At 45.2% G+C, this 21116-nt stretch overlaps 1 protein-coding gene across 1 annotated transcript in view; it reads right to left on the reverse strand.

Moving 5' to 3' along the window:
- Nucleotides 1–807: 807 nt before the first annotated feature.
- The window catches only part of MCUB (mitochondrial calcium uniporter dominant negative subunit beta), a 76150-nt gene continuing 55841 nt past the window's right edge, over nucleotides 808–21116 (reverse strand). The window contains exons 2-8 of the mRNA XM_040967275.1: nucleotides 15204–15279; nucleotides 14242–14412; nucleotides 9849–9953; nucleotides 7343–7503; nucleotides 4681–4884; nucleotides 4428–4544; nucleotides 808–998 (exon numbers count right to left, since the gene is read on the reverse strand). Of these exons, the coding sequence (XP_040823209.1) occupies nucleotides 921–998; nucleotides 4428–4544; nucleotides 4681–4884; nucleotides 7343–7503; nucleotides 9849–9953; nucleotides 14242–14412; nucleotides 15204–15279 (912 nt within the window). The 3' untranslated portion in view covers nucleotides 808–920. The remainder of the gene's footprint in view (nucleotides 999–4427; nucleotides 4545–4680; nucleotides 4885–7342; nucleotides 7504–9848; nucleotides 9954–14241; nucleotides 14413–15203; nucleotides 15280–21116) is intronic.

The following is a 21116-nucleotide window of genomic DNA, read 5'->3' on the forward strand; positions in this document are numbered from 1 at the left end:
TAAAATAAAAATTTTAGTAAAATATGATTAACTTATTGTCATTTGTATAATCTGTAGAATTGTTTTACTTGATCTTACTGTTGCTTAATAGCTGATATGATTAGCACATTTTGTTGATGACTTTAACTGCCACTTAATCAAGCACTGTGACATTCTGAAGATGAAATATAAAACAACTCTCAGCTACTAAAAGCTAGGCACCAGCAAAACATTATGCCAGCATCTTTATCTTCTGTGTTGAGTTACTAGAAGGTCCTTCAAAAGTCCCTGGAGTATGTCTGCCACGAGAAAACTATACATGAATCTCAATTATTTTGTACCACATCCTCCCAAAACCCCTCCATTTGTAATTTTCTAATGTACCCTCCTTCACACACCTTTGAGCCCTGGTCACAGACTGTCATGGTAAGGGTCACTAATATTCTATTTTAGCAGCATGACACCCAAAGGCACCAGCCAAAGGCTGATGGGCAGTGTCAGCTTTAGTAACTGCAGTTTGTGCTTTGCTCATTCAGAATCCATAGTCGCTGTTTCACTTGCAGTTCAGAAAGTGCCAACTAGACACTGTGGTTCATGGGACGTCCATACCTTTTTGATAAATGTTATAAACAATGCTAATGGGAAAATGATTGTATCATAGGGTAAAGTGTGTGCGAAGCACACAGACCATCACACCTTCATGCAAGAAGAAACACACCCCAGGCTGTGGAGGGGGCTGTGTCACCAGCAGCTGCTGGGGCTCTGATGCATGCATACAGGTCTCCACGTCCCAGAATACTCAGGCAAGATTTTGAAAGAACACTTTTTAAAATAAGAATTTATTAGCTAGAAACTGAAACAGATTGAAATGAACTATGCGACTCAGAAATGACATTCATAAGGTACAATCAACACATGGAAAAGTCCAGTAAAAGGTAAGATTAATTCTTTTCACCGAGCTCCTCCACTTGCATTCTCAAATAGAGCGGGTGGCGCACCTGTCTCAGGGATTCTGTGGCCTGTCATGGGAGAAAGAGAAACACATGATCAGGGGGAAGCCACATTGCTGCAGCAGGGACTCCTTACAGAGCATGTCCCAGCGCCGCAGGGTACCCTGAAACTACTAAGTAGCAGATACCGAAAATCCACCAATGTTATGTTGGTTTTATGCAAGGTGAGTTTTACTGTTGATATTTTAACCGAATGCTTTTCTTTTTCTTTTTTCTTATTGCAAAGTCAAATATATAGAGTTGGAGAGACGGAGAGGAAGATCTTTATTCACTGATTCATTCCCCAAGTGACCACAATGGCCAGTGCTGCCCTGATCTGAAGCCAGGAGCTTCCTTAAGGTCCCCCGCAAAGGTGCAGGGTCCCAAGGCTTTGGGCCATCCTCAACTGCCTTCCCAGGCCACAGGCAGGGAGCTGGATGGGAAGCAGGGCTGCCAGGATTAAAACCAGCACCAATATGGGATCCCAGGGCATGTTCAAGGCAAGGACTTTAGACACTAGGCCACCACGCCTGGCCCACTTTTTTGGTTTTTGTTTTTCTAACTAGCAGCTTAAATCATTCCTAATGGCCTTTCTAATTTGTACTTAAACCAACCTTGTGACTTACCAGTTGTTCTTTTTCTCTTCCCTTTATTACCTAAAAAATAATGCCTGATGCATAGAATTTTAACTCTTAAATGATCCTGTCCTTATAAACTGCCTGTGAGAGCATCCATTCCCTAGCTTTGATTTGAATCATCCAATGTAAGAGGAGTTTACAATGTCAGGGGTAATTTAGAAGGCACAAATAGCAAAAAATATAGTGATTTCTTGATTATTCAGTGAGTGTACAGGTAGCCGTGAAGAATTCTTGCTGGTGTCCACGCAGTAGGTGTGAATAATACGAAGGTGTGAAGAGAACAGCTCCCCTGCTTGTCAGAGCTCGGGGGAGCTTCCAGCTGTTTGGCAGGGCCCGGCGGATTTCTCTCTGACCACCTTGACACAGTCTCAACCCCTGTTTGCATGGACACTCAACCACCCCACTAAGAATTCTGCAATCTATTAGGCATAGTTTGCCCCTGTGAGATGGCTTTTGCTACCAACATGAGCTTAAAAGTTAATGTTACTGATAATGTCTTGGTTAGTGGACCTTTAACTGCGCACAGGAGTACAATTAAGCCCATGCTGTTTCCAGACACCTTATTGTGTGCCTAACCATTGCTCTGAAATCTGGCCCAAACATTTAGCATGCTTTCTGGGAAATGGCTTGATAAGAGTTTCACAAACTAATGGAAGTGATGGGAGTATGGGTTGAAATTGCTATGACAAAAAATATAGCTACTGGGACCCTAAAAGCTATCTTGTTACTGGGACCCTAAAAGCCATCCTGTTATAGTTACTGTGACCCTAAAGACTATCCTGCTATGGCAAAAATATAGTTACTGTGACCTTAAAGGTTAGCCTGTCCTTGCAACTCTCAACTCTTTAGAACATAGTAAATATAATTGCTTTGCCGGCCTTCATAATTTTTTTAACTAGAGGAAATATAGGGTGATTTTACTAACATCATGTATACTTTTGATTATTGTTTGATCATTTATGAGGTTGTAGAGCCTGCAGTTGCAGAGAGATTTAATGTTTGAAACTTTTGTCTTAGATTTTTATATTTTTTCTCTTTTGATGTATTTCTCTCATTAAGTGATGGATAAGTTATAAAATAAGAATTGTAGTAGTAATGTATTACTGCATAAGATGTGTCGTCTACTGAGAAAATGTTGGCTGCAACATCAGAATGGATAATGCCCTGTCTTAAGGTGAAACTATCTGTAGAGTTATCTTTGGAAACATTTACTTGCCCATTGTAGAGCAGAAACCTAAATGGAGTAAACATGGCTCATTGCTAATTGCAGTTCTTTCCATCGTCGTTAACTCTTGCTTAGTTAACAAACTGTGTGGGCCTGCAGACCTAATGACCTTTAATGCCAATACCCTAATCCCCATAAACCAAGGTCTCAGACCTTTTCCCATGCGTAATTCAAGGTAGGGGTCTGGTTGTCACAGGCAGCGCCAAGGATGGGACCCAGACTTGAGGGAAGTAAGTAGGGGCTGGCAAGCCGAGATGGGCAAGGAATGTGGGGTCCTCCCTTGCTCGCCTCTCAAGCGGTTGTAAATTGGGCCCCCCTTGAAGCTATGTCAAAATGCCCTTTAAAAAAAAAAACGTGTACTGCTTTTGTATAAATAAAGTGGACAGCTTTCTCGCGGGGTCCACAATGATGTTGGAATTGTAGTGGTCCGTCTCTTCTTTCTATGCCTATTTCACGCACCCTTCTCGAGCTCCGAACTCAGCTGGAGCTAGACTCTGGCAAATTCTTTTGAAGATGAATTCATTTAAACGTTATAGCAACGGAGGAAAGGACAGAGAAAAGGATCTTCTCTCTACAGATGCATTCATGAAGTAACCGCCAGAATCCAGGCTGACACGTCGCACTCTGTCCAGACAAGGAATCAAATCTCTGGCCCCCCCTTGCCGCCTCCCCAGAGCTGTTAGCAGGGAGGTGGATCAGAAGCACTCTCACTGCACATGCTAGCATCACAGTGGATCGTGTATCTTGTTACACTAGCCTCAATGAAGGAGATGTTATTAGGGCTATTTGATTATAAAAACTAAAACTACAGTTCTGTACTAAGAAATCCTCTTCTGAACAAAAGCCCATGAGTAAACCGGGAGTCAAGAGGTGAGAGCTAAGGGGACCAGCTGGCAACACCATGGGTTAAACTGCTGCCTGCAACACTGGCTCAGAGCGTCTTTTGGAGTCCTGGCCTCTGCTGCAGGACCAGCTCCCTGTGAAAGTGTCTGGAGAGGCAGTGGATGATGACCCAACTACATGAGCCCTTGAAACTCTGGCTTCAACCTGGCCCATCCGGGCAAGATCTCTCCCCTATCGCTCTCACATAATTTTTTTAAGCTGCCTAAATCGATTATGATAAAATGATGGCTTGAAGCTTCAGAACCTCCCCTCAGGGAAACTTTCTGCTATGTTTCCCTCACTTTCCAGCATTGCACATGTGGAATGTGGCTGTCAGGGCAGCCTGTCTTATTCCCCTGGGTGAAGGGCAGGCCTAAGAGTTCCTTTATCTGTAAGGAAAAGAAACCAATGGCCATGGAGAGCTGAGTTCCTACACAGTGGACAGCTTCCAGAAATTCATTTGTGTCACTTATAAACCAAATGCTTATTGAAATCCTTCTACTTTTCTCAAAGTCACTCGACATTTGCACACATATTTAAACTGTAAATAGGATATGAAACTCATCGGCAGCTGGACCAGCTGTCTCACTGAACAGCCAACCCCGGAAGGAGCTGATGTGGAAGCCCAGTATTTAACCTGTAAGCATGAGCCATCAAGTTGTGTTCCGTTCCGTCAGGGAAAACCAGCCATCACACATATCTGCAGTAACACACCTTGGCAAGGTCCTCCTTTAACCTGTTGTACTGCTCCACGTCAAAATGCTGTTGCTTTGATTTCTTGTGGAAGAATTGAAGAAACTGCCTGCTCCTCACAGCAGAGTAAGTATAACTCTGAGAAGAAAAGGAAAGGAACATGATTTGAAAGACTTCAAAAGTATCAGCTTATAAAACCACAGGTGGCAGAAGCTAAAAAGACTACTGCTCATGACTTGAGTAACGAATTCTTTGCAAAGATATTCCGACGTACCTGTCGAGTGACTATGAAGTATGCAAAAAAGACCATGGAATTTGCGAACGTGATGAAGTATGTGACTGGCTCCATGATGTCCCAGGAGTACACCCACCAAGTGAGCCAGGCCAGGGCTCCGCCCTGAGTGGACAGCAGTGCTAAGCCAGCCCAGAGGAGCCTGCTGGTGTTGGCTTCTGAACGAGCTTCAAGTCTAGCTTTCACCTGGAGGGACAGGAAACAGTTCAGTTTACAAGCAAACTGAAGGGAGAGAAGAGCAATAATAAAGGGATCCTTAGAATAAACGTCCATCCACGGCATTCTGAAGATCACCTATATGAGAGATGACTTATACTCTAGTTTACTGAGTGATCATTCATTTCCTGATCCGTGAATCTTTTAAGTCATCATGGTAATATTTTCCCATGGGAAAAAGAAAGGAAACTATATAAGAAAGAACTCAAAAATCGGGGCCTGTGCTGTGATGTTGTTTGTAGGTTAAGCATCTGCCTTTGGCAGCAGCATCTCAGTTCTGTGTCCTGGCTCTTCTACTTCCAACCCAACTCCCTGCTTATGATCTGGGAAAGCAGTGGAAGATGGCTCAAATCCTTGAGCTCCTACATCCACATGGGAGGCCTGGAAGAAGCTCCTGGCTTTGGATTGGCTCAGCTCCAGCCATTGTGACCATTTGGAGAATGAACCAGCAAACAGAAGATCTCTCCCTCTGCCTTTCCTTTTCTCTGTAGCTCTGCCATTCAAATACAAAGAAATCTCTGAAAAAGCTCAACGTCATCCTCTGAACCCCCTAAAATTACAGGCATAATTTCTTGGTTCCAGGAAATCCATATCTAGGGATCCATCCTACAGGTGGAGTTGAACATGTGTGACTCTGTTACAGCGTCCTTGCTGTCCAAAGTCCATCACATTATATGACTGTAATGAGGAAGTTGTTTGTGTGCCAGTATGGAAAGATTCCGGGATGCATTCTTAGTGAAAGAAAGTGGGAACGGGAGTATGCACAAGGATTTTAAAAATCAAAGATATAAAATATATTCCCAACTTAAAAAAAAATTAGTTATTTGAAAGACAGAGTGATAGAGACAGATAACTCAGTTCCATCACTGATTCACTCCCCAGATGGTTGCAATGGCTGGGGAGTGGCTGGGCCAGGCAAAAGCAAGGAGCCTGGAACTCTGGTCTCCCCCATGTGTGGTAGGAGCCCAAGCACTTGAGCCATGTCCCAAGTTCATTAGCAGGAAGCTAGTTTAGAAGCAGAGCAGCTGGGACTCAAACCAGTGCTAATATGCAATGCCATCATAATTCACTGTGCCACAACACCAGCCCCATAATTTTACTTTTCAAAGGCAAAGAAAATCATGGGTAAGCAATCTAACAAAAGCCCTCTCTCCCATCCTTAGAGATAATTGCCATTAAAAAGTATGGGGCCAGCCACATGGTGTAATACAATAAGCTGTTGTGCTGGCATCTCATACTGGCACTCATTCAAGTCTTGGCTGATCCACTGCTGGTCCAGCTCCCTTGGGAATGCCCTTGGGAACGCATCAGAGGATGGCCAACTGCTTGAAAAGCATCAGAGGATGGGCAACTGCTTGAAGAGTCATCAGAGGATGGCCAACTGTCCTGAACCCACACAGGAGATCCAGAAGTTCCTGACTTCTTGGCTTCAGACGAGGCCAGCCCTAAGCATTGCAGTCATCTGGGGAGTAAATCAGCAGACAGAAGATCTCTCTGTGTCCCTTGTTTTCTGCAACTCTGCAACTCTGCCTTTGAAATAAAGTCTTTTAGAAAGGACCCGGCACAATAGTCTGGTGGCTAAATCCTTGCATTACATGCACCTGCAACCCATGTGGGCACCAGTTCATGTCCCGGCCGCTCCACTTCCCATCCAGCTCCCTGCTTGTGGTCTGGGAAAGCAGTAGAGGACAGCCCAAAACCTTGTAACCCTGCACCTGCATGGGAGACCTGTAGGAGGCTCCTGGCTCCTGATTGGCTGAGCTCCAGCTGTTGCAGCTTGGGGAGTGAAGCAGCAGATGGAAGATCTTTCTGTCTTTCCTTATCTCTGTAAATTTGACATTCCAATAAAAATCAATCATTAAGAAAGTATTTTTAAAAATCACAAATGCGTGTTCAATGCAGGTTCTCCCTTAAAATGGATTCCTCCTACCCCCGTGCACACACACCATCACCACCAATTTTAAAAATTGCTTATTTTTCCCCTCCACCATTGATTAACCTCATGTTTGGAAACTTTGGTACTAACTCTGCAACTGCAACTCTACAGCTGTTAGCTGTACTAACTTCTGCTCAGCAGAGCTGGGGGACTAGGTCTAGTCCCAGAAGAGAAAAATGAGTAGCAGTCAGCAGGTGCATCCCAGCTCCTGTTGGGCTTATTTAGAGAAGTGATGGCCCATCCCTGAAGGGGAAAACCAGAGCAGGGTGGGAGCAGCTCTGCAGGCAGGTCACCCAAGTTCCCATCTAGGCTCCAACATGTGTCAGCTCCACACCAAAGATGAGGACCACAACAGCAGTGAGCTGGCAGGCTCCTCGGGAGGATTTACAGGTCCTATTTTGCACAAGAAGCACTAAAAAAGGTGTTTCTGTGAGGTATGTGGAACACACTTGGTAATGTTTTCTGCCAGACCAGAGCATGGCGCTTCCTCACCTGCTCGAGGGGCTGCAGCTGTCTCTTCAGGAGGTCGATTTTCTCTAGTAGCAGGTGCTCTCTCCTCTTCTGAAACTCTTCTAAGTGCAAGACTGTGAAAAGCCTGTGAACCAAGGCTTTCACGCTTTCCATCTCGGGGATGTGCTCATTATTTAGATTTCCTGAAAAGAGACATAAGGCAGTCGTCACACTCTCCCCCCTAAGGTCTTGGAGTCTTGCGACCCTGCACCAGCGTGGAAGACTGGAAAGAAGCTCCTGGCTTCAGATCAGTTCAGCTCCAGCCTTGCAGCCACATGGGGAGTAAGCCAGTAGACAGATCTTTTTATCTGTCTGGCCTCCTCTCTGTATATCTGCCCTTCCAATAAAAATACTAAATCCTTTTTTTAGTGTCCTCTGGGGATTTACAATGTGACACAGCTTCAGTCTGGGACCTGTGCAGGCAGCACTTGATGCCAAGGCTGCTGGGACGTGGAAAGCTGCCTGCCTGTGATGCTCAAACCCAACCCAGCACACTCTACCCAGGCACAGTGCTCCTCCGGGAGCCAGCTGGGGCTAGGATCCTAGGCTGTGCTCTGCCTTGGGGCTGGGGGCAGAGGAAGGTCTGAACACACAGACTTCTGTTTCCTCAGCTATTCAACCTCAACAACAGAAGGGCAGGGCCTTCTCAGGCGTCAGGAGCCCACTGGACATGAGAACATCCCCACAGGGGCTTCTACTTTCTTATTTCTCAGCTTCTGCCAGCTGTCCCTTCTTCAAGGCTAAACACTTCCCTGATATTTTTTAAACTTTTTTATTTATTTGAAAGGCCAAGAAAGGCATAGATCTTCCTCTGCTAACAAGATATCCAGGGCTATGCGGCAATTCCAAAGGCATGCTACATGCAAAATAGGAATACTAGAATAAGAAAGAAAAGAACAAAGGATATTTGAATTCCAGCTCCCGATTTATGGCCTGGGGAGGCAGTGCAGGATGGCTCAAGTCCTCGGGCCCCTGTACCTTTGTGGGAGACCTGGAAGAAACTCCTGACTTGTGGTTTCGGATCGGCTCAGCTCCTACAATTGAGACCATTTGAGGAGTGAACCAGCAGGTGGAAGATTCTCGCTCGCTCTCTCTCTCTGTATCCTTCTCTCTGTAAATCTGCCTTTCAAATAAAAAGAAACCTTTTTTAAAAACAAACAAAAAAAGACTTAAGACTTCTAGTTTTCTGTGTGGCCTGATGAGGCACTTAGAAATCCTGCTGCTCTCATCCTGGTCTCCCATATTAGTAGCAGGGACCCGGGCTCCTGGTCCCTCAGTCACTGACTTCCCTGGCATGTTGTCAGTGGGATATATCAGAAGTAGAGCAGCCAGCATTCAAACGGGCACTCCAGTATGGCATGCCACCACTGCCAATGGCAGCTTATGCTGCTGCTAAGCCACAATGCTAGTTCACTTCATCTTAACAGTAAGCGAAAAAGCTGAAGAAATTGAAAATCAGCAATTCTTAGACTGTTAGAGTGTTGGTATAATGTTAGTATGCTAGAATGTTAGAATATTAGCGTTAGGCGATATTAGGTTCTTTGTGGCAATGAGCCGCTGCTTCGCTAGGTCAGGAGGCACCTGAACTGTGGGAAAACTCCACTTCAACAATAAATCTGTCCTTTGGTCCTCTGTAACCTTATCTATCAACTAACCCGGGTGCAGGAAGGCAGGGGCAAAGTTCCCTGGTCCCAGGGACGGAGGAGCCATAAAGATAAGGGTACCAGGATGGGATGAGCCGCAAATAGTAAGTGTGGGAGCGTAAACAGTAAGTGTGGCAACGTAAATAATGAGTGTGAGAACAGAATAGACTGCTTGCAACCGGGAGCCACATAAGTCTAAATTTGTTACTTTTGAGTTGACTTTGACATATGTTACAGCCAAAACGGGGTTTATACTCTCCAGCCTTATGTTAAGTCATCTGCTTGGCTGGCCTGTGCGCCCCAAGTGCGATCTGACCCTAGCCTGCTGGCACAATAAACTCTGTTTGCTTTTTGCATTACCAGCGAGGCTCTTTGTTGTTTTCTGGGGGTTGAACAGCTTGCACCCTAACGTCCTGGGGCCGGGGGGAGCTCTGGCCCAGACTCTAACAAGATCTCTAAGAAGAATTGAAGTCACATGGCAAACTGCTGGCTTTGAAGCCGAAGGGACAGGTGGATGTGGAAAACCACGACTTAGAGAAGCAGAGACCCACGAGTGGGAACTTGAAAGTAGCCAGATCCAGGGTCTGAAAGCTTGTACTTGCCACTGGCCGACCGCTGGAGGCTCAGTGAGGACACCTTTGAAATTTGACATTCTACCAGGTTCTCACAGAGAAAAAGCCAGACAACCCCTCTCTGCTTTCAGCAATGGCAGGGTAAAAGGTAGCCCTTTTAGAATACGTCAATGAATTCTATTCCTCACAAGGTCTGCTCTGCTCCCACTAAAAGCCCCACAGGGGCTTTGGACAAGATGTGAAGGCAGGCGGTTGGACAAGATGTGTTCTTACCTTTGTCAGGGCACTGCACGTCATAAGCCACTTCATTGATGACAAGCTTAAAATCTTTCATGAGCAAAGTTCCCATCAAGGTGGAAGCTGGCATCTCACTGCCATCTGAAAGTGAAAATGTAACGCCAAACTCATAAAACAAGAACCATGCTCCAATACACAGAAAATGGCTGCCATGGGGCTTAACAACACAGCATGGACACCTGCCTTTTAGGGGGTTCCCCCAGACTCCAATAGCATTCCCACTGAAGGGACCATTTTCTCTGGTTGTTCTGTATCCTCTTTCCTTTTTATTTTCTAAGATGTATTTATTTATTTGAAAGACAGAGTGAGAGTGAGGCAGAAATCTTTAGCTATTTGTTTACTCCCCAAAAGCCTGCAATAGCTAGGGCTGCACAAGGCAGAAGAGAGGAGCCAAAGATTCCATCTGGGTCTCCCACGTGGGTGACAAGAACTCAAGTGTTTGCGCCATAACATGATAACTCCAGAGTGGGAACTAACAGGAAGCTGGATTGGAAATTGGGGTGGGACTCGGTCCCAGGCACTCCTGACATGGGATGCAGATGTATAAAGTGGCAGGACGGCCCCCCGCCCAGTGCTCCACCTCCTGTATCATTGGACCAAATGGCAGAAGAGCTCCCTCTCCCATTCAACCAGCTGGGCTGGAGGGCAGGTTAATCCCCTAGCCAGACTGTCCCTGTGGAAGGGCATGCAGGGGTTCAAGGGAGATGGACACTGCTCCAAACATGGACCATGGAGGTCACAGCATCAGAGCAGCGTTAACACAGTGCTTATCACTGGCCAGGACTAATGTGGTCTCTGCTTGTGCCTCCTCTCAGAGCTTGCTCCCTTCTGAGCCCATCTTCCTGTAACTTCCAATCTGAGAGCCCGTTGCCAGTCTTCTGCTTAGCTGGGCTCCATTTCTTCTGCTTACAACACACAGCTACATTTCCCAAAGCTTGCCTTTCTCTTACTTAGAATTTACAGAAGTAACTGACTGGTGTTAGCTGAAAATTTCATGACGAAATAGCATCCCAAATCACCCCTCCACACACACAGCCTCACCCTGCTGTTCAGGAGAACTTGGGAAAAACTACATGAGGCACAACTTCCAGGAGGTGGGGGTGGCCAAGATAGTGAACGTAAGCCAATGAAATCAACGTGTGGGATAGAAATGAGGTGCCACTTGAAATGCCAGCAGCCTATATTGGAGTGCTGGTTTTTCAAGTCCCAATTGGTCTGCTGCCCATCCAACTTCTTGTTAATACACCCGGGAAGGCAGCCTATTGTTAGGAGCTGTTAAAGTGAAATAAATAATTCTCAAAACTGACCAACTGAGCCCAATTAAGAAAAAGCTTGGTGTTGGCATAGTGTAGGTTAATCCTCCACCAACTGTGTGCCAACTTCCCATATGAGCACCAGTTCAAGTCCCAGCTGTTCCATTTCCAATCTAGTGCCCAGTGCTTATGACCTGAGAAAACAGTAGATGAAGGCCCAAATACCTGGACTCCTATATCTACATGGGAGACCTGGAAAAAGTTCCTGGCCCCCAGATTCAGACTGGGCCAGCTCTGGCCATTGCAACCATCTGTGGAATAAATAAGTGAATAGAAGACCTCTCTATCTCTTCTTCTCTCCTGTAAAAATCTACCTTCTAAAAATAGATAAACCATAAAAAAAAAAGACCTTGAGGATGTCAGGTAAAATTTTATGGCCTAAGATTCTGGCTTTCACAGCCACAAACTTGGGACATCCCAAGCTGATAAGACTGCACTTTGTAAATTGTTGACTTCAATCAACACTTGTAAAGGAGGCACCCTGTCCCACCATTTCACTGTGGACATCATTGTGCCCATGGGACTTTCTCTTTCCCAGGCCACAGGCACAAGAAATCAGCTGCTCACTGCCCAGGACCTGAGTCTTCTCTTTGGCCTGGCTTGCTGTCCCAGCATGCATCGTGCCCCTCAATCCTTCTCTGCAGTCCTACCTTTAATAAATTCTTTCTTGCTTCAACCAGTTGTCTCTCCCCTTGTTGGAATATAAAGGCCTGGTAAGCTAATACAGATGATGGCCCAAGAAGTTGGCTCCATAACACCCACATGGAATACCTGGATGCAGCTCCTGCTCCTGTCTTTGCCAGACCCTGCTGTTAGGGCTTCTGGGAGGAACAAACCAGCAGATGGAAACCTGTCTTTTGTTCTCCCTTTCCAATAAGTAAATAAACTTTCTATTATTACAACTGTGTGATTTAATTCACGGAGGTAGATAGAAGCAAGAGAGATTCTAACAGCAATTTCAAATATTCTAGAAACATTTCAAAAGAAAAACCCCTCTTAGAACTTTTCTATTTCAATGTAATTGGCTCAGCTTCTTATACAGCCTAGGTATTCTTTTTGAACTAAACTTTACTTTCTTAACACTTGGGTTACATTGTAAAGCCAAGGCCTGGCACAGTTGCCTTGCAACTAAAGTCCTGGCCTTGAACATATCAGGATCCCATATCGGCACCAGTTCGTATTCTGTGTTCTGCTTTTTTTTTTTTTTCCAATTCACTGCTTGTGGCCTGGAAAAACAGTGGAGGACAGCCCAAAGCCTTGGGAGCTTACACCCACATGGGACTGCCAGAAGAGGCTCCCGGTTCCTGGTTTTGGATTGGCACAGCTCTGGCCATTGCAGCCACTTGCAGAGTGAATCACTGGATGGAAGAACGTCATCTCTGTGTCTCCTCCACTCTGTGTATCTCACTTTCCAGTAAAAATAAATAAATTTCTTTTTTTTTTTTTAAAGATTTATTTTTATTATTTTTTCATTGGAAAGGCGGATATACAGAGAGGAGAGACAGAGAGGAAGATCTTCTGTCCGATGATTCACTCCCCAAGTGAGCGCAACGGGTCGATGCTATGCCAATCCGAAGCCAGGAGCCTCTTCCGGGTCTCCCACGCGGGTGCAGGGTCCCAAAGCTTTGGGCCGTCCTCGACTGCTTTCCCAGGCCACAGGCAGGGAGCTGGAAGGGAAGCGGGGCTGCCGGGATCAGAACCGGCGCCCACATGGGATCCCGGGGGTGCAAGGCGAGGACTTTAACCACTTGCGCCACCGCGCCGGGCCCAATAAATAAATTTCTAAAAAAAAAAAAAAAAGTAAACTCACCACACAGTGATTCAAAAACTGGAGCAGGGTGGGATTTTTCTACCATCTTTCCGAGTGACTATATATTATATGAAACCAAATCCAGGAAAATGCTGGAGGGTCTATTTGCTCTTGACCATGTTGGCTATGTTCACTCACAGCGGACCATTTGTTATCAGCAGGAATCCTGCTTCTAGAATCAGGAAGAACCTGGCTGCTCACCTCCTGTCTGGTTCCCCATAGTCCTTTTGTTCCAGAAAGCAGCAGTCAAGTCTGAGCCTGAATCTGTTCCTGGAACTTGCCTGTTTGGGTTCCCATTCATCAGTGGAGGTGAGATAATTTTCCCAAGAAGAACTGCCAAATAACTCAACCCACACAATGGGCAAACTGTGACAAGCTGAGAATACTCATTTCAAGCCCAAATTAAACACAGGCAGATTCCACCTGCGTGCGGCTGCTCACACAGTCTCTTAAAAAAAAATCATCACCACACCTGACTTGCAAAGTGTCATTTCAAAACATACATTTAAATAACTTCTAACCAGCTTCTTCAAGCATTACTATAAAAAAAATCAACTGAGTGTGGTTTTTCAGTGGAAATACTACATTATCCTTTACATACATGTATGAACACCAAAACATCAACCCAAAATATTTCTAAGGTGCTAATGACACAGTTTTTTGGTATGTTCCTGGACCACTAGCAATTTAAACCCACTATAGTGTTCAGTATAGAAAGCCTCCTTGCTCGAAGGCTCCTAGAGAAAGATCTTAGTTTCTAGTCTCTCTTCATGCTTTCTGTTTCAAAGTTACTGAGATCATTCTTAGAAATAAGCAGGCTAAACATCAATGGTTATTTAGCCTTTTTCATGTCACTGATTTAATATTTATTTACTGAGTACATGTCCTCACGTAAGCCCCATTCAGTCCAACCCCTCCCAGTTCTGGATTAGCAGTGAGGGGCTCCTAGAAGCCCAGGAGGGCAGGCCCCGCCCACCCAGTGAAGGGAAAGAATATTTTCAGCCTAAGTTTATGAAGTAACTGAAACTTTCATTACATTCCTTTGATCATTTATTCAATGGAACTATTTTTTAAATAACAGCAACAACAAAATACTATTGGTGTGTAAGAGCTAAGTTCTCAGGAAAGGCCATTAATTGCGTAATGAATCAAAGAATCAATTTCTTTCTAGAAAAGTCAAGACCCAAACCAGAAGTAGAGGAGAAGAGAGAAGGCCGGGGGACCAAGCAGTGAGCCCCCTGCGCACCTGCGGCAAGCACAGCTGCAGCCGTGACACCCTTGTCTTCGCTCTGCAGGTCCTGAAGGAACGAGCCCACTGTGGACAGCACTGGCTGGACCACAAACTGACAGCGCTCTTTTCGGGATGGCAAAGTAAGTGTGATCAAGGGAAGGCCATGTCGATAATGAACTGTTACTTCTGAAAAAAAAAAAAAAAGGATGGGTGGGGAGGGGACACATTACAGAAACAGATAACATTAACTGAAGACTTTAACATCTAAGGATTCTACAAGAAATGCTCATACAGAGAAGTCACAAGCCCCCAAATGCCAATGCGGATGTGTGTGGCTTGTACAGATGATGAATTTACCACATCCAGAACGCGCCATCACAACTTGCACCACACCTGTATTACTTCACCTGCCTAAAGTCTTCCCAGGTACGCTTGGTTCTGACTCATCCCCAGTTCCTCTGGCCGCCAGAATGGTAGCTAGCCAAAAACACTTCACATTCTCTGGGAGCAGCAGATACAGGAATTGAACTTCACCAAGGGGTGAGTCAGACGCCAGTAGGGTAATACAAGTATAACCATCTGTTTTGCTTACGACTCATCCTGGTATGGGTTAAGCTGCTGCTCGCTACATCTACATTCCATATGAGTGTGCTGGTCAAATCTCAGCTGCTCTGTTTCCAATTCTCTTTGCTACTATTTCTGGGAAGGCAGCAGTTGCTAGTCCAACAGCGTCGGCCCCTGCCACCCACATGGGAGACCAAGATGGAGTTCCTGGCCCCTGGCTTAAGACTGGCCCATTTGGGGAACTAGTAGACTGAAGATTTCTCATTCTTCCTGAGTCTGTCCCTTCCCCAGCTCCCTGAAATCTCCACCTCTTGCTACCCGTCACTGCTTTTCAGAAAAATAACTTTGAAAATAAACAGAAAAAAAACCCACCCTCACCCTCTGAAAAATTAAGATGCAATACAAACACATACCATCAGGTGGCACCACTGTACTATAAAGGTGTGATTGCTGGTATTTCAGATTTCCACACAGCTTCACACACAAAACCTGTAAGAAAGATGGGTTTCTGTTTATATAAAGTAGGAAAGCTGAAACTAAAGGTTTCTATCAGAAGATTCTCCTTAACCTTGTACAACAAGCATGATGGAACACACAACTTCCCACACACACTCAGGGAATGGGGGTGGGGTACACCTGCCCTTAGGGAGGTTGGTGGCCCCTTCCGTGTTGTCCTCGGGCCTCCTCTCTGCTTGCATCCAACACGCTGCAACAGGGCTGCTCAGACAGAGCTGCGGGGACTCCTTGGGAGTCCTCAAGTTCAGTGAGAATTTTAAAATTTGCATTCTCCCCGTAGGGGTTTCTTTAAGCAAAGGGGCACAAGGTACCTACGTTGTCAATGCTGTGTCTCAAGAAGGGTCCCAGGGCAGCAGCAGGGTCTGAGGCTCACTCATGCTGTGTCTCAAGAAGGGTCCTAGGGCAGCAGCAGGGTCTGAGGCTCACTCCAGGCTCGCTGGGTCAGCTGCATCCAAACACGATCCAGAAGGGCCTCCCCATGCACATGAGCGGTTTGTTAAGTACCGCCCTGGGATAACATTATATCCTGGGGTGACTTAAGTTTACATTAACTAAACAAAACAAAAATGTCAGTTCCTCAGTAACATTTGCTGTTCTGGCTGTTCAGCTGCTCTGCATGTCTGGCAATTACCCTGTCAGCACAGAAATGGAGCATCATCACAGAATTTTCCGCTGGGCAGGCCTGCTGAGTCTAAAACAAGGTCCCCTTACTCTAAAACACCTCATTAGATCTTGCACTGGGGCCTGTGCTTATAACTGCATTGGTAAGAAATGAAGATCAGCACTCACCATCGTGAAAAAGAAAAAAAGTCACCACTGTGTGAACTACAGCAGTTTAAAAAAAAAAAAAGGCACTGAAGAATTCATCCTTAAACATTTGGAACTTGAACTTAACACCAGAGAATCAACAACAAAGTTACAACCTGGTGTTTATATCAATTTAATGCATCACCTACCAACAGCTTAGTAAGCAAGATTTTCACATGCCAATTGTGCAATGAAGAATTCCTCCTAAAGTCTTTTTTTTTTTTTTTTTGAAAAATAACTAAAGTAGGGCCCGGTGCGGTGGTGCAAGTGGTTAAGGTCCTCGCCTTGCACACCCGGGATCCCATATGGGCGCCGGTTCTATCCCGGCAGTCCCGCTTCCCTTCCAGCTCCCTGCCTGTGGCCTGGGAAAGCAGTCGAGGACGGCCCAAAGCTTTGGGAACCTGCACCCGCGTGGGAGACCCGGAAGAGGCTCCTGGCTTCGGATTGGCATAGTATCGGCCCGTTGCACTCACTTGGGGAGTGAATCATCGGACGGAAGATCTTCTCTCTGTCTCTCCTCTCTGTATATCTGCCTTTCCAATAAAAATTTTAAAAAAATAACTAAAGTAATCACTAGTCAAAAGTGTTCACTGTTACCAAAAAAAAAGACTCCTTTGATTCAAATGTTTTATTATGTTCAAAATCAAACTTAATTTCATCAATGAAACAAAATATTCAAACAAAATGAAAACAAAACGAAAAACATATTCAAACAAAATGAATCAAAATATTCAAATAAGCATTTCCATTATTAAACACAACATAAGCAATTAATTTTCAAATCATCATGTTACATTAACACCATTCACTAGATGTTCATATCTACAAATATGACAATAAAAAGTTGTTGTTTATTTTATTTTATTTCAAAGTCAGATACACAGAGAGGAGAAGAGACAGAGAGGAAGATCTTCTGTCCAATGATTCACTCCCCAAGTGACCGCAATGGCCAGTGCTGCCCCAATCCGAAGCCAGGAGCCAGGAACTTCCTCCAGGTCTCCCACATGGGTGCAGGGTCCCAAGGCTTTGGGCCGTCCTCGACTGCTTTCCCAGGCCACAAGCAGGGAGCTGGATGGGAAGTGGAGCTGCCAGGATTAGAACTGGCGCTCATATGGGATCCCAGCGCATGCAAGGCGAGGACTTTAGCCACTAGGACACCACGCTAGGCCCAATTGTTTATTTTTTAAAATACACACAATTCTCAAATAACAAACATGCAGTTCTTCCAGTTTGGATAGTGAATAATACTGTGCTTTAGTTTTGTGAAATCACATTAGTTTGAAGAAAAAGTGAACACTGAAAACACATTCAAATGAACTCTTCACTAAAGTATCCCTTTAGGGATGAGTGCTCGGCCTGCTGATTAAGCCATCTGTGAGCCACATTCCATGGGCCTGACACCCAGCAATGCTCCTGACTCCAGACTCCTGACAAGGCAGACCACGGCAGGGGTTAGAGGGCTGGGAGACCAGGGGTGTTACTGCAGTAACTGGGTTCCAGCCGCCCACACAGGAAACCTGGATCCAATTCCTGGCTCCTAACTGGCCCAGGTCCCGACAGCCCTGGATGTTGCAAGCATTTGAGGAGTGAACCAGTGGATGGAGCTTACACTCTTTCTCTGTCCCCTGGCCTCTCAAATAACTTTAAAATATTTAATAATACAAATGATTCTGCATAGATGTAAATCAAGTGCAGAAATGAAAAGGTCAAAGTTGAAGTCCCTCCTACCACGTCTCCAGAGACCTACTGCTTTCCCCAAGACAACGCTGTCAGTGTGGTGTGCATCCTTCCAGACATTATTCCTGGGTCACCACCTTGCCATCCTCCATACAGGGTAGGGGTGTGCTCCCCAGAGGTTCCTGTGCCGCTCTTGGCCAGCCCTTGGTGTGACAGCAATGAGGACTGGGACCTCATGGGGAGGTCTCCTTCCTGAATGCAATACTCCACTTACAAGCACTCTCAGCTAATGACCTCACCGCCTCTCAAAGGGCACACCTCCTAACAGCACCACACTTGTCAGGGATCAGCTGTCAAGATACGGGTTCTGAGATGGACACAAAGTCACAATATAATGATGGGGATAGTAAATATCTACCATACATATATAACATACATATGTAATCCCACTTACATAAAAGTGAGATTATATAAGATATAATTATATAAATGGCAGCATATTATGTGAGATTATATATAGTTACTATGTAGCATATTATAATTTCACTTACATATAAAGTATAAGGTAGTGAGTCCCAACCTGCAACATGAGCGAATCACCTCCAGATGTTTCTCTCTGGGTTTAGAGATGCATTTATTTAAGAGTCAGGGGAGTTAGAGGAAAGAGACAGACCAGTTATCTATCTGCTGTTTCACTCCATTGATGCCTATGATGAATCCAGGAGCCTGGAACTCCATCCAGATCTCGCACATGGGTGGCAGGGTTCTAAACATATGGGTTATCAGCTGCTGCTTCCCCTGGCACATTAGTAGGAAGTTGGATTAGGAACAGAGTAGCTGGGCTGGAAATAATGGGATGTTAGCATGATAAGCAGCAGCTTAACCCACTGTGCTGCAATCTGATCCCAGATTTCTGACTAAGCCCTTACTACAGGAACTTAGGTCCCATATAATTATCCGTCACTGATTTAGCATCACAGTACTGTTTCTTGTCTACTTCACCCCAGGCATTCCCTCAAGATCCAGCAGCAACTGTATTTTATCCTTGAAGTCATCAGAGGGGGTGAGAGTATGAAAAAACACAGGCAAAATCCCAACCTTAAGACACATCTACAGGGGACTGTGATCTGTCACAGGAAGAGGGTTCAGGAGGAAGTGAGTGGGGAAAAAAGGGAAAAATGACCGTTTAGCCATGCAGAACGGAACAAGGGCTAACCCTAGAAAAAGGCAAGATGGGGGAGGAGAGGTCATCACCAACATGATGGGGATCGGTTTGAACTCCCAAGAGGAAGAAGGGTCAAGGGTGAGCATGAAAATGGAGGTACCTAGGACAAAAGTGGAGCTAGGAAGGCAGGTGGTGAAGACAGAGCCCTCACGCACTCATCTCTGCCTAAAACCAAGCCTGTGTGAGAAATTCCTCAAAGCCACTGAGATCCAGACAGGTCACGTGGACATTTGCCCAGCAATGGCTGCCTTCACCAATGGATTAAAGCAAACCTGCCCCAACCAAGCCCGGGAACCACGATCCTTGCTTCAAAACTGCTCCATGGCTCTCTCCTTAACTTAAATACATCCCCTTAGTCCCACTCCATGGATGTATTCATAGTCTGCCATAGTTTATATATCCTGATTGCAATCCCCTGCTATTCCCAAATAAACTTTTCAGTTTGGAGAACTGGTCACTGTCACTCATTTTAGCAGAGATGTACAACAATCACACATTGGGGGCAGATACAGCTGACTTGAAGAGCCATGGCATAGGTTGAGCATATCTGTCATTATTTACAGAAGATGTAATTTCCACTCTAGATGGTGGTATGAATTCACTCGTAAGGACCTCCTCTACTCTGATCTCAAAATCAGTATACCGTTGTCCCTCAGGATCCTAGCGCAGTGGTTCCAGACCCTTTGTAGACACCGCACCCTGAGAATGCTCAAATCCCTCAAATAAAATAGGATGCTATTTGCATCAAACCTGCACACATCCTTCTGTATTCCTTGAATCATCTCTAAATATAAGGCCTAATTACAATGTAAATACTTTATAAATAAAGTCTGAACATGTTCAGTAGAGATGCAATGTTTAAAAACTACTCATGGACTAAAATTGAGTGAAGTCTATAGACTTGGACCCTTTGGATATTGATAATTGACTATGTGTCTTCATGCACCAAAAACAAAACAAACATAATGAGATGTGCAAAGCTCAGGTGGAGAGTTGGTTGGGTTCTGGGTCACGTGGAAAAAAAGAAAAAAGCTCCAGTGCAATGTCATGTACACTGGTTCCACACTTTTCTCCAGGCTGGCAGCCCCTAGTCCTTGCTGTTCAATAGCTTGTACTCCATTTGCAACTGCTTGTAAACCACAGGTAACTGACAGGTATGCAAATTCTCTCCAACCTGGCAATGATCTGGCATTGCCCTTCAGTAAAATCATCAATACCATTCCTAATTTGCCTCATGTTAACATTCCTAGTGCCGCATACATTTGTGCTGTTTTGGTTTTTTCTTTTAACCTAATAGAACATCTGCTTGGCTCCTTCTTACATAATTAGAAACATGTGTTAGATCTTTGTCCTTGGCGCCTACCCTCGTCATTTCCTTGGTGTCAGGAGCCTCTTCTGCCCTAATGAGGCAGCTCTTGGTGAGATCTTAGCCTCAGGATGGAGGCTTTGTCCCACAAAGATAAGCTTTGATCACAAGACTCAAACTTCCAGCCCACAATAACCCATCATGCCTTTATGTTGAAACCCACACAGAAGCCTCTAACTGACAAGGTTCAGAGAAGTCATCCATGTGCCAGGAACAGCACATTCTTACAGCACAGCAGAAGTTTCTGGGCCAGGACCCTTCCAGACTTTGCCAAGTGGACTCCTTCATGGGATGAGGTTGTTCATTTGCATTCCTTAGGACATCCTTTATGGCCCATCAGCAGACATAAGTAGTATTTTTCTGAGCTCTGTAAGCTGTTGCAACAAACCATCAGCCTAAGGAAGGGGTTGTGGGGACTCGCAATTCATAGCCAGCCACTCAGAAGCACAGAAGGCCTGTATCTTATTAATGACATCTGAAGCAGGGACAGTGTCCAGGGACTAGCCTTTTCCTTGTGGGGTCTGAGACTAACTCCAAGTTAGCGCCAGAGCTGACGAACACCCATGCAATGCACCAGGAAGCTGCAGAATTACTTGTTAGAGTGAAACCCACACACACACACACACACACATTGGGTGTCACAAAGGTCCATGGGTAAAAACAGGTAACAGCTGTTAAAGCTGTGCTTTCTTACATACTGGCAAGCCAGGGTAGGGGGTGGGCCCAGTTGGGGTT

Source organism: Ochotona curzoniae, unplaced genomic scaffold, assembly GCF_017591425.1.
Source record: "Ochotona curzoniae isolate NIBS_2020 unplaced genomic scaffold, NIBS_Ocur_1.0 scaffold_4506, whole genome shotgun sequence".
Classification (NCBI taxonomy): domain Eukaryota; kingdom Metazoa; phylum Chordata; class Mammalia; order Lagomorpha; family Ochotonidae; genus Ochotona; species Ochotona curzoniae.